The 12920-nt window shown below is 39.9% G+C and overlaps 1 protein-coding gene across 1 annotated transcript in view; it reads left to right on the top strand.

Annotated features, from left to right (window-relative positions):
- The first annotated feature begins 1056 nt into the window (after window positions 1-1056).
- Window positions 1057-12920, top strand: part of GPC3 (glypican 3) — a 1007260-nt gene continuing 995396 nt past the window's right edge. The window contains exon 1 of the mRNA XM_077493112.1: window positions 1057-1423. Coding sequence (XP_077349238.1) covers window positions 1276-1423 — 148 coding nt within the window. The 5' untranslated portion in view covers window positions 1057-1275. The remainder of the gene's footprint in view (window positions 1424-12920) is intronic.

Consider the following 12920-nt stretch of genomic DNA (forward strand, 5'->3'; position numbering starts at 1 on the left):
CCAGTGTCCTTAGTACAGCGGCAGTGCATATTTTTAGTCACTGTTTCCCAAAAAAAAGCATCAAAAGTGTCAGTTAGGTGTCCACCGCAATATTGGATCCCCGCTATAAGTCACTGATCGCTGTCATTACAAGTAAAAAATAAAAATTCCATAAATATATCCCATAGTTTATAGACGGTATAACTTTTGCCAATCAGCATACGCTTATTGGGATTTTTTTTTACCAAAAATATGTAGCAGAATGAATTTTGGCCTAAATGGATTAAGAAATTAGATTTTCTACATTTTTTTATTGGGTATGTTTTATAGCAGGAAGTAATTTTTTTTTTGTTTTTTTATTTAAAATTGTCTGTCTTTTTTTGTTTATAGGGCAAAAAAGAATCCCCCCCCCCCCCAGAGCTGATCAAACACCACCAAACAAAATCTCTATGTGTGGGGGGAAAAACACATCAATTGTATTTGCAAAAACTGAACAAAGAGGTCCGGATGGCCGATCTCCAATGAAAAACTATTTCTTGATTGTTTTAATAAATCCATACAGAAAGGATTTATTATAACAATAAAGAAACCGTTTTTCATCGGAGTGCGGCCATCCGGACCTCTTTGTTCAGTTCCTGCATATGATTGCATATTGAGCAGCACCCACGCCTGGAGAGAGGAGAGATCATCAGGAAACAGACATCTGGAGCGGGTTCTCTTTGTATCAATTTTTTTTGGGTACATCGTCGCACGCCCGCGCAATTGTCAGTTAAAGTAACGCAGTGCCGTATCGCAAAAATGGCCTGGTCATGAACTGGGTAAAACCATTCCGGGTTATTAAACAAAGTGATAGCTATTTTTAAAGGGGTCCGTTGGCATTATAAATGACAGCCAAGTGGCTGAAAATAAAGACAAGGAAGGATGATGAGCTACAGACACAGGATAACTTCTCCCATCACACACAGGTGTTACTGCTAATGATAAAAGCCTCGGTGTAGTAATGGATAATAACCAGTAGGTGGCGCCTGATCCGTACAGTAATAACATTGCTCTGCTGAACACCAAAAGCGGAGCATCCCAAGAGCCGAGCTCATTTCACCTCCCGGACTATGAAAAGCTGTACTGTGCTCCGGACTGTGTGTGCGCTCTGCAGCCTGGCAAACCCCATAGAACAAGACTCCCAGGCTGGCAGGACCCCTGCAGTTTAGGCGCTCTCCTGCACCTGTTATCACAGCCAGGTGCTGTGGCATGCATTGACCCGTCATAGAGATCTGAGCGGGCACCGACACTGAACACATGGCAGCCTGGGAGGTGTGCGGAGCTGTGCTCATGGTATGGGTGGCACTGGTAGTAGCGAGGGCACCCCTCAACTGCAAGGAAGTCCGAGCCACATTCCATACATTGCAGCCCGGTGTCAGGTGGGTGCCGGAGTCACCTGTGTCAGGTAAGTGCTCATCACCTCAGTCCTTCTGTACTGCTTGTGTGGGCATGTTGGTATTTGTAGTGCCACAGTCTGAATAAATGGGTGTGATTGAATGTCTATATCACCATCTGGGACCCGCACTTACTGTTGTAGAATGGTGTCTATACCTGTCCGATATGAGAATGTGTATATAGAGTGTATACACACAATACATACTGTATGTGCTGTAATGTGTGGACAAGCCTAAAACGGTATTAAACCCAAAAACAAACATTTTATTATATTTCATCTCGCCATAAAAAATATATAATCTCAATTTTATTATTAGAAAAAAAATATATAATCTTTTTATTTTTATTTTATTTATTTTTTTGCCAAAAGAACAATTCCAGCAGATGTATACAAACCATTGACTAGTAACTGGGTGCTTACAATGATCAGCTTATATTTCTGTAAAACCTTCATACCAATTTGGGGGGGAGGGGGGGGGGCAATTGTCTGCTGTAACTGCTTAAGCGCCGCCTAGAGTTTTTCTACAATTTGTTTAATGTATCTAAATCTGCCAGTGCATCTAATTCTATCCCCCACCCCCCAGAGTGACAGTGCTGCTGTCCAAAGGTTCCCTCTGTGCTCCTTCATGCAGAGTGCGGACACTAGTACAGGAGGTGTGTTACTGGACAGATAGCAGAGGAAAAATCTTCCAAAAAGAGAACTAATGCAGGCGCCACATCTAATGATTGCTACTGTATTACATTTTTGGTTTAATATCGCTTTAACAAACGGTGAGGGCAGCACCTTCCTCCATAGATCAAGGCCCTTACAACCTAGATTTTACTTCTTACGTGGTATTCTCCAGCATTGCACGTTTCAAAGTGCTTGTATTTATTATGCAAAAAAAAAAAAAATCATACTTAAATGTTTTCAACTGTTTATGGTATACAAAAAAATGACATTTCAAACTTTTTGTATAATATTATACAAAAGAAAATCTATGCACATGATAAGATGGATACATTTATTCAAGGGAACTACATATATTCACCAATTGAGAGACATTCAGTGGATATAAAAGAAGCCAAGGTAAGCGGTACAAATATTTATTTGGTCAAGCCCGTGGTGGGCTGTGCCCCACCAAACATTGGATACTCCGTAAAATGATCACTCTCACTCTCTCACTCTCTCACTCTCATATTGTGTTGTAGATACTCGATAGAAATTGTGCACGTGTGACACAGTTTATATCAGCATGGAAGAAGTCTTACTTAAATCAGTATTGCAGCTCACTAATTCTTAAATTTTAGTGGCTGCATTCGTTTTCTTCTTCTGGCTTTCTTTTCTTTATATTCACCTGGTGATCTAGCCAATAACTGTTTCTTTTCAATAGAACAAGCTGGCCTGCAGATGTAGCAATCATGAGTGTTAAGACAAATAATTTACCACTGACAGGGGTGCTCACAGTGATCAGCTTCTATTTATGTAAACCTGGAGCTGGTTTAAAATTATTAGTGTAATTGTTCTAGTATATCTACCCCCCCCCCCCCCCCCTTCAGTGAGGGCACTCTAATACAATGAGGCGTGTTACTGGCCAGATCACCATGTAGCCACCCAGTCTAATGATTGATAGGCTGCAATAAATTACATTTTTTAGGTTTAATAAACCTTTAAATAGAATTTCCTTATTACTAATATGGCGGTATTGCTTTAGGAATTTGCTGAAAAAAAACATAATGGTCAGAAAGGGCTCTTGGTGCACCTGGGAGGGAAGAGTGCAGCCCACCAGTCCAAGCCAGAAGACCTGCATTACGGGTATTCTTCCCTGAAAGCATAGGGTCCTTAACACGAGTACCACTCGGTACAGCACTGAGACCCATCCAGCAATAGCCTGCTATAGACTTTGACAGTCTGCATGTAGCGCAGCTGGAAGCTGCACCTTCTGACGCACTAAAATTCTGAGTGGCAGGGATGGCGGGGCTGTGCCATAGCAGCTAGACAGTCCTGTGTGCAAAGAGCCTAAAAGTGTTGCAGAAAAGTTTGTCTCATGCACACAGAATGAAAACAAACACCGTTTTTAGAAGCATTTTTTAATGCTTTCATTAAAGCACAAAAAAAACAAAAACTTCTCCCTGCATATTAATGTGCTAGTATACATCACATACTAGCAAATTATGGAAGACTTGCCTGAAAACAAAGCCTCCAGTGGCATGCTGTCACTGCTCACAGGGCTCCCGTCTTTATTACCACTTTAACGCAACTCCTGCATTAGCCAATGTCTCCATGTTTATTATAGCGTTTAGGTTCATATTGTAAAGCAGCATTTTGGGGCATAAGGGAAAAAAAAACATAACCCTGTATTCAGAGAGAAGCATAATTGTTACTTATTTAAATGTGTAATTTCAGCCTAGGGACCACAGCAAATAAATATTGTAGCCACTAGAATGAAATTACGTGTATACACTTCATACACCTGAATGTGTGTTAATATGCACCAGACCAAAGCATTTATTTACGCTGGATTTTTCTGCCAAGTACTGTCAGAAAGATCCAGAGTAAATGGGATTATTTTAATACACCCGTGTGCGTGTAGCCTGACAATAAAAATGTCAGAGGGGTTTAATGAACTTGATGCAAGACTTTTGACTTTGTCCACCCCGCCAGGAATGTGTCACAAAGGCCACGTTGGCTACTTTCAAGTCATATTAGCATCTCCCTTAGTGAATGTATATTATAGATAGTTGTGTACACTATTAAAAAAATAAAAATAAAAAAAAAACTCCTCCTTTTGGGTTCCTAGGATGTGATTTAAGTGGGTTGAATATATGTGTGTAAAATATATAAATAGTATTTGTATTAGCCTCAACTGGAATTTTCCCTCCTGTATCGGGGTGGGGGGGCTTTGTCACTCAGGCCATAGATGAGCAAGATTTTTATTTTTTGTTAAGCTGTGGGTTGAACGAAAAAAAAAAAAACTGTCATTATTCCCCCAGCCATACACTTAAAGCGGGGTTCCACCCTAAAGTGGAACTTACTCTGATCAGAACCCCCCCCCCCTCCGGTGTCACAATTGGCACCTTTCAGGGGGAGGGGGGTGCAGATACCTGTCAAAGACAGGTATTTACACCCACTTCCGGGCATAGACTCCCACGGGAGTCTATTGCCTCTTCCTGTCCCTGCACGCTGTCTGCTGGGACACACACGTGTGCCAGAGACAGCGCAGATAATTCCTATTGCGCTGCGCGACTCGCGCATGCGCAGTAGGGAACCTGATTCCCTCACCTAGAATGGTGGTGGCAACAGCCGAGAGCCGAGCGATCGATCAGCCTCGGCATCGCTGGACCCCGGGACAGGTGAGTGTCCATTTATTAAAAGTCAGCAGCTGCAGTATTTGTAGCTGCTGGCTTTTAATTTTTTTTTCCACAGTGAAATCCTGCTTTAAAGTAGTTGTAAAGGCAGAAGGTGTTTTTTATTTATTTATTTTTTTTGTTTTGTTTTTTCTTAATGCATTAAGATAAAAAGCCTTCTGTGTGCAGCAGCCCTCTAATACTCACCTGAGGTTCCTCTCTGTTGAGCAGTGTCCACGAGTGTCTCAGCCATCTGAGATTCTCTCTCCCTCTCTCCCCTCTCTCCCCTGATTGGCCGAGACACAGCAGCGGCACCGTTGGCCAACCAGGGAAGAGAGGGGGCAGGGCCAGGTTGGGGCTCTATGTCGGAATGGACACAGGGAGCTGTGACGTGGCTCGGATGCCCTCATAGCAACCTGCTTACTATGGGGGGCACTGAACAGGAGGAAGGGGCCAAGATCACAGACGAGGGACCCGAGAAGTGGAGGATTCCAAGCTGCTCTGTGCAAATGCACTGCAACAGATTAGGTAAGTATAACATGTTTGTTATTTTTATAGGAAAAAATAACGAGAATTTTCAATCACTTTAATTCTAGTACACACTAGTAGTTTTTTTTCTTTTTTCATTCAACCCAGCAGGGCTGAACAAAAGAAAAAACAAAAAAACCCTGACATCTCATGAGGAGCCGCTGTATGAACTATCCAATGTTAATACAGTGATCTCCCCTGCTGTTCTATTGTGTTCTGACTGGGTAGATGCTGCCCCCCCCCCCCCCCCCCCCCACCAGAACATTCCAGTCATTGGCTGTGAGCCCTTATCGGAGTTGATTGGCAGACCTTTTTCAGTCATGCCCCTTCGACAGAAGCCAGCCGAACCGATTCCAGTCCGGTTCTATTGAGCTGCGATTCTACCGGTGAGTACTAGGCTTTAGTGTCGATGGGGGAATCCTCCCCACTGAGCTATTGTGTGCTGGGAGAGTTTTGATGCCATCAAAATGCACTGATCAGTGTTGTTGGCTATAGCCTGCAGTGCTGATTGAGCTGGAAAATCCAATAGGGTTGTTGTACAGAAGTCAATTGGTAAACCTTCATGCCCATACATGGATTGAAATCCAGCCACTCCCCGCTGAACCGGCTGAATTTTGATTCACGTATGCATGGCTTAAGTCGGTCAGCATTGAAGAAAGGGCTCTCCTTTGTCTACTGTCTGGAGCATAACCTATTCTAGACATTTTCTTCACTACCGTAATTATTAGCTGAACAAACCAAAGCACTTTTAATATTTTTGTCTGTGTATTTGCATGAATTAGTCATGTGGGCAGCTAAAAAAATGAAAAGCAGAGAAATCCAGTAACTGTCCATTGGTCAGGCAAGTGGCCCGAGAGCCAGGTGTGGGTCACCTGTTGCTAACAGTAGTACAGATGCTTAGTAGCTCTGATCCTTATTCTCCATAGTAGAGAGGAGGATTGGGTCCTGCTTAGGTAGATTTTCAAGAACAAAGAAAAATGTCCCTGTATGATAATGAACACTCCTGACCATCATTAAGGTGCAATCCTTGTCACCCACTGCTAGATCAGAAAGGACCTGAGTGTTGCAGTACTCAAAATCAAGATTTTTTTTCTTACCTTTGTCCGAGTTGTTATGATCAGCTAAGCGAACACACGTTTATTTTAGTGCATACAGTATTTTTTATTTATTTTTTCCCTTTTTAAAATCAGAAAAAAAATAATCAATCAAAACGCTTGTCAACGTGTACTGCAATGAATGTCGACATGCCTTGCAACCTGCATTACAATGTTAATGTGCATTTGTATGCGATTTCCCTTTGATTTGAGTGTAAAATGCAAAGGTATGTTTTTCCAGCTGAAAGGTGGCCTCACCCCTACATATACAAGTGCTTTTTACAATGTATCAACATTGATGCTGTATGTGTGTTGCCATTCCTTTTCAATAGCATCCCAATATGCATGGATAGAGTAAACAGATGTACCCAACTCTCGGTGCATTGCACATCATAAGGAATTCTTTTGCTTTACAGTGTGCTGCAAAAGATTTGGCAGATTCGTTTTTGGTCCCTGGATGTGTGTTGAAGGCCCATTAGAAATAAGTGGGTAATGCAATGAAACGTGTCGATGTAAGCACAAATGCACGTTGCATGTAGGTGAATGGCCCTAAGGACTCATTCTCATCATTTGGTTCTGTTGCAGTGGGTTAAAGGAATGGGAATTTAACATATATTGTGAGGCAGCTTATTTATTAAGATAGGCTGCAGAGTACACCACAACTGACCAAAAATTGTGCACACACCATTTTCCGCAGCAAATCTCAATGCGTGGTAGTGCATTACCACATGTTGCTGCGAGTCTGGTGCATTGGGAAGTTGCTTTGAGGTGTCATTCACAATGTGTTACCACAGGTTGGTAATGATTTCATTACCTTTTTAATTTATTTCTTTATCATGACTACAGCTAACGCTAATCTGGCTAGCTAATCAACGTGGTAACTTGTGCATTCCTGCTGTGTGACCATTAACAAATACAATGCTGCCTGCTTAGTAGGATGCAAAAAAGCTAGAAATGTGCAGTAACCCATAGCAGCCAATCAGGGTTCAGCTTTTATAAGTTCTGTACAACTAGGACAAAAAACATTCTGCACACCACTCTTCTGCATTGTTATAATGGAAATATTTTGCCTGAAGTGTATACATATTATGGTTCCTGTTTGAAGTGAACAATGTAGTTTGCAAAATTTAGGCCTCATGTACATGGGACTCTGCTAAACGTAAGTTTAGAGGCAGTTGGATGCTTTTTTTTTTTTTTTTTTTTTTTTAACTGCCCCTGAACCCATTCAATGTGATCATTTCTGACCATGTACACAGTTTCATTTATTGCCATTTTTATTTCCACGTTTCAGACGCTAAACGCGGTACCAGTGTTTAGACGTGTTTTTAAAGGAACCCAATAATTTTTACCTGAAAAGACAAATCAATGATGGGGGGAAACAATAAAAAAAAAAAAAATTGATTTAAAGAAGCGACCTGCCGCAGTATCAAGTAGCAATAGCATTGCTTCCATCCCGGGTAAATTGTATAAAAAAAGGGGGGGGGGGGGGCAAGTGGGACTTTAAATGAAGCATGTCAATTGAAAAAAAAAATACTACATGTGAGGTAGATGACATGATTTAGATTTACTTTAAATCAATAACCCTTAGGGGTAGTCCATGATCTGAATGCATAGAATGGTAATACAGTAATATAAATATACAATTTAATATATTTTCATAATAATAATCAGAAAATCTGGAGTATAGACAAATCAATGGATATTACATGGATGCAGTTCATATCAGAAATATATAAATTACCAATCATAAAATCACATGAATGAGTACAAACTCTATAGGACAAAAATTGATATTATTAAAGATTAAAATAAGCTTAATTGGGCATCCTTAGTTTGAGAACCCGACGCGTTCTTGGCTTCTTGCCAGTCATCAGGGGTGGGATGCATGTTTTTACTAAAAAAGCAAATAAATATGACAAATATTAATATATGTGGAACCTCCGTTAAATAGAGAGATTATCAAATTGATCCACTTAATTGATAAAATGACTTGCAATATAGCCCAAAAATTGGGCTGAACTTCCAGCAATGGGAACTGTTAGAGCTGGGATCTAACCGTCTCATCCGGGGTTGAGGTAGGGTTCTGACCATTTCCCCCCCCCCCCCCCCCCCCAAAATATCAGGGGGCAGGCCAGGGGGAACCGAAGCAGGCACCCTCAACACTATTCCACTAGGTACTGAATGTATATGTATTACCCAAATCTGTGAAATAGAAAAAAGAGAAGTGTGATGTGTCACCGAAAACACAAAAGTAAAACACTGAGTGTTGGATTGAACGTGTTAAATGGATATAGCTAATTACTGAAAAATGTGTGTGAATGATATGCAAAAATGATTGGGAAATAGGAGAAAGCTAAGGCTCCATGCACACTGGAGCTCATAAACTGCAGTTAATTGGAGTTGGGCGTTTTTTTTTTTTTTTTTTTTTAAAGCCCATAAACTCTCTACTCTGTTAGCCTATCTGTCCATGCACACATGGACATTTTTTAGCTTTAATGAGCAGTGGAGTTTATGGGCTTTTTTTTTTCTGAATGCCAGAAATTCACGTTCGAAGTGCCGTTTTTCACCACAAAAATAAATAAATAAATAAACGCTTATAATCGCGTGTTAATTAGTGTTCATCATTCTATTTTTTCAATGCATTGTGGGACTTTTGGAGTGTCCTCTGTGTATTTTTATTGAAAACTCCCATAAATGCAAACACTAATACAAAACGCTGTTAAAAAGCATTTTCTGCCAGCAATCTGGCGTCCAGAAAAAGCTTTGAGCTTCAGTGTGCATGGAGCCTAAATGTGTGTAAAATAAGTGGGAATGGATGATAAGGAAATACAAATCATCCATTCAAATTGTGTGAAAAAATGTTGTGCAGTGCTCTGAATGAAACAATGTATGTGCATAGAGGAGAAGAAAAAAAAAAATGAATAAAACTATTACCCATATGTAGAGTTAAGGAGTGATCCCTTCCTAGTGGAGGAGTGAACCGTCTGTCCCTGCTCATATACCCCAGGCCCTGGGCGGGTCCCTGCCAGCATCATGCATGACGTCTTTTGCAGCTGTGAGAAGATGAGGGACCACTCACAGCTGAGGATAATCCATACCTCAGTGGGTGCCTGCCCATCTTGGCTGCAGCATCAGGTGGAAAGAGAGAAAAACAAAACGCACAGACTCCCACCTTGCAGCGTCTGTTGACGCCGCTCGAGGGGCCCATTTGTGCATGACGCAGATGCACTGAAGATCGAACCCCACCATCCCCTTGAGATACATAAAGATACATAAAGGGAGCTAGGGAGGGAGCTGAGGTTCCACATATTTTAATTTTCTTTTTTAGTAAAAACATGCATCCCACCCCTGATGACTGGCAAGAAACGCGTCGGGTTCTCAAACTAAGGATGCCCAATGAAGCTTATTTTAATCCTTGATAATATCAATTTTTGTCCTATAGAGTTTGTACTCATTCATGTGATTTTATGATTTTGATTAGTAATTTATGTATTTCTGATTTGAACTGCATCCATGTATGTCCATTGATTTTTGTCTATACTCTAGATTTTCTGATTTATTATTATGAAAATATATTGTATATTTATATTACTGTATTACCATTGTATGCATTCAGATCATGGACTACATAGTTTAAACTGGCACTTGAAACTGACATTTAGAAATGCCCGTTTTGCCGCATTTGCATGCAGCCGTTTAGCCACATTTTACCGCGTTTGCGTGTAGAAGCGTTTATTAAGACCCTCCCCAAGCTCAAAAAACATTGTTATTTAACTATTTCAGCCATTTTGACTAGTGTGAGTAGCAGCAGCAGAGAGAGCATCTGTATACTTGTATTTGCCTCTATTTCTGTGTTGTGTTTTTTTCTTTTTTTTTTTTTGGAATGGATCCCACAATGAGCACATGTGAGGAAATGCTCCTGACGTTGCTCTTGATGAGGCTAGCACAACATAGAAAATTGCGTGCGAGGTCCAGAGTCAGAGTTCATCGCTATTTGGACCCATCCATTGATTGCGCAGCGAATGTCAGTAGGATATTTTTCCAACGTGTCCGTACAGCTGCATTCCTACCCCAACATTTTTTTATTTCACACGCATGTCCATTGCACATTTTACCTTCTACTAGAAAAAGTATGACCCAGTCTGACACGCATGGACACCAACATGAGGAAGAGGAATGTCTGTTGGTGATAATCAGGAGAGAGATAGCGATGATAGAGATATCTCTATCTATAGAAGTACAGATGTATTATTTTTGTTTTTCCTTTATTTTTTTGAAAAAAAAAAAAGTATATTTTATGCGAATTTAAATGTTAATTTTTTTTTTATAATAAACTTATTTTTTTTCCAAATTTTTATATTTTTGATAATTATTGATGTGTGTGTGTGTGTGTGTATATATATATATATATATATATATATATATATATATTGGATTTTTTTTTTTTTTTTAGCTGTATATGGTATTTTTGTGTGTGTGTGTGTGTGTGTGTGTGTGTGTGTGTGTGTGTGTGTATATATATATATATATATAATATATATATTAAAAATGTGTCTATTTTATGCAAATTTAAACTTTTATTTTTTTTTTTAGTTTTTTTTTTTTTAGTTTTATTTTTTATAATATATCAATTTGGGGGTCAAGCTCAATGGTGGGGTCATCTTGGTCAAATCTGAACATGTGGGTCAAATTCCAATTAAAATTTGGATACAGCAATGCGTGTGGTGTATTTCATTGCATTTAGGGCTATATGTTTTTTTTTTTATTTTATTATTGTTGTAAAAGAGGGCAATATAAAACGAATGTGATATTTGACGCTTGTTTTGATAAAGTAATGCATCAATGTTTGGTTCACTAGATGTAGTAGCAATTCACAATGAATTCTCAACATACTCATTAGATATTTTGGTTCCAATATTGCCCTTCGTGTGCTTTATCCTTGAAAAATAGTTGCTCACAAATATAGGTGCTGCTGAAAATGGATGACATGAATCAGGCTAGATTGTGAAGCGTAAAAAAAATACTGTCCTTTCCCCCAGATGGCATCCTTATGAAAGGGACCTATCAGCAGATCCCCGCTACATCGGAGCAGAATGAGATGGATGTCGCTTTTGTGATAACCGTGCCCATTCATTTTTTTTCCTGGCCTTTACAACCCAGAGCTTTTTGGACCCATGTTAGATCTATGGGTCGTCAGATGATCATGGGCTTGCATCAGTTTTCATCAAACTATCTTCGCTTCATCTTGCTTTGGTAGGGAAAATTTGAGAAGGATGCAGACAGTTTTCTGTGTGGGTTTTTTTTTTTCCTCCCCCAACCTAGACAGACTTGAAGGTAGTTGGGTGGACTTGTGTCAAGTCCTAAAAAAACAAACAAACTGATAGGCAGATCTGATTGCACAATGTGCCTGGTAAGATACAGGTATGCACATATATAAAATCTCATGCTTTTTTGTGTACCAATGCTGGATTTGCATTTCTGTGTTGCAGTAATATGGGGGTTGCTATGCTATTGGGATGACACTCTAAAACTCTAAGGCAATGCACCTGCATTTTTAGACTGCTAAAACATATGGTGGTGCAAATAAAAATGGTCATGCACAATTTTTATTTTTTTTTTCAGCATAAACAGCTCATACATTGAGTGGGCTGCTTTAATGCAACACATGCTAATGCACTGCAAAAGGAGTAAACTGGCCCTCACTGATGAGGCACAGAAGGTTTTTGAAGAATTTTTCATGCCCATGTTTCACTGAGGTTTGGCACTAACCAATGCTCTAGATGAGAAGATGTATATTTTGATACCTCATGGATATAATATCTTAAGTGATTGATTATAGGGAGTTTCTAGAAAAAATTAAATCTCAGTCGCTGAAAAAAAATATAATTTTTTTTTGTCAGCACTAGAATTGGATCGCAAATGCGATCCAATTCTGGTGCTGACAAAAAAAGGGCCCTAATCGATTTGAGCCAAACAAATCCATTGCTCAAATCGCACCCCAATGTGCTGCGATTCCTGTGTAAATTACATGTGGTGTCCTGCACCGCAACAGTGTGAACCCCAGGCTTCCGCCTTACCCTTTGCAGGTCATTTTAATATTTTTGTGTATAAACATGTTTTTTTTTGTTTTGTTTTTTGCCACAGACAGCTGTATCACTCGAGCAAAATAAATAAATAAATATATATTATATTTTGTGATCCGTAGCATGCACCATCAACACACATATGTCCCAGGTGGGCAGGAACAGATTGGGGCACTATGGCAAGATTTTAATAATGTGTACATAGGACATATTGGATTCCAAAAGGTTGACCAGTCCAGCTGACTCCAACTGTAATTATCACTTTGAGTTTACTTGCCCTAAAAATAAATATTATGACAATTTACCCTACCAGGGAGTCCACCTTAGCTTAGCTTATGACTTGGTCTACCAGGGGACACCCAAAACGATTTACATGCTTGGCTTCACATCTCAGCTCTTGATGATGTTGCTGCCAGGGTCTTGCCTGTTGCCATTCCTTATCATTTACATACTCTTCAAGTATTCTTTGACTCCC

The sequence above is a fragment of the Lithobates pipiens genome, unplaced genomic scaffold (assembly GCF_037356315.1).
Source record: "Lithobates pipiens isolate NorthernLeopardFrog02 unplaced genomic scaffold, aLitPip1_a1.2 Scaffold_1, whole genome shotgun sequence".
Lineage (NCBI taxonomy): Eukaryota > Metazoa > Chordata > Amphibia > Anura > Ranidae > Lithobates > Lithobates pipiens.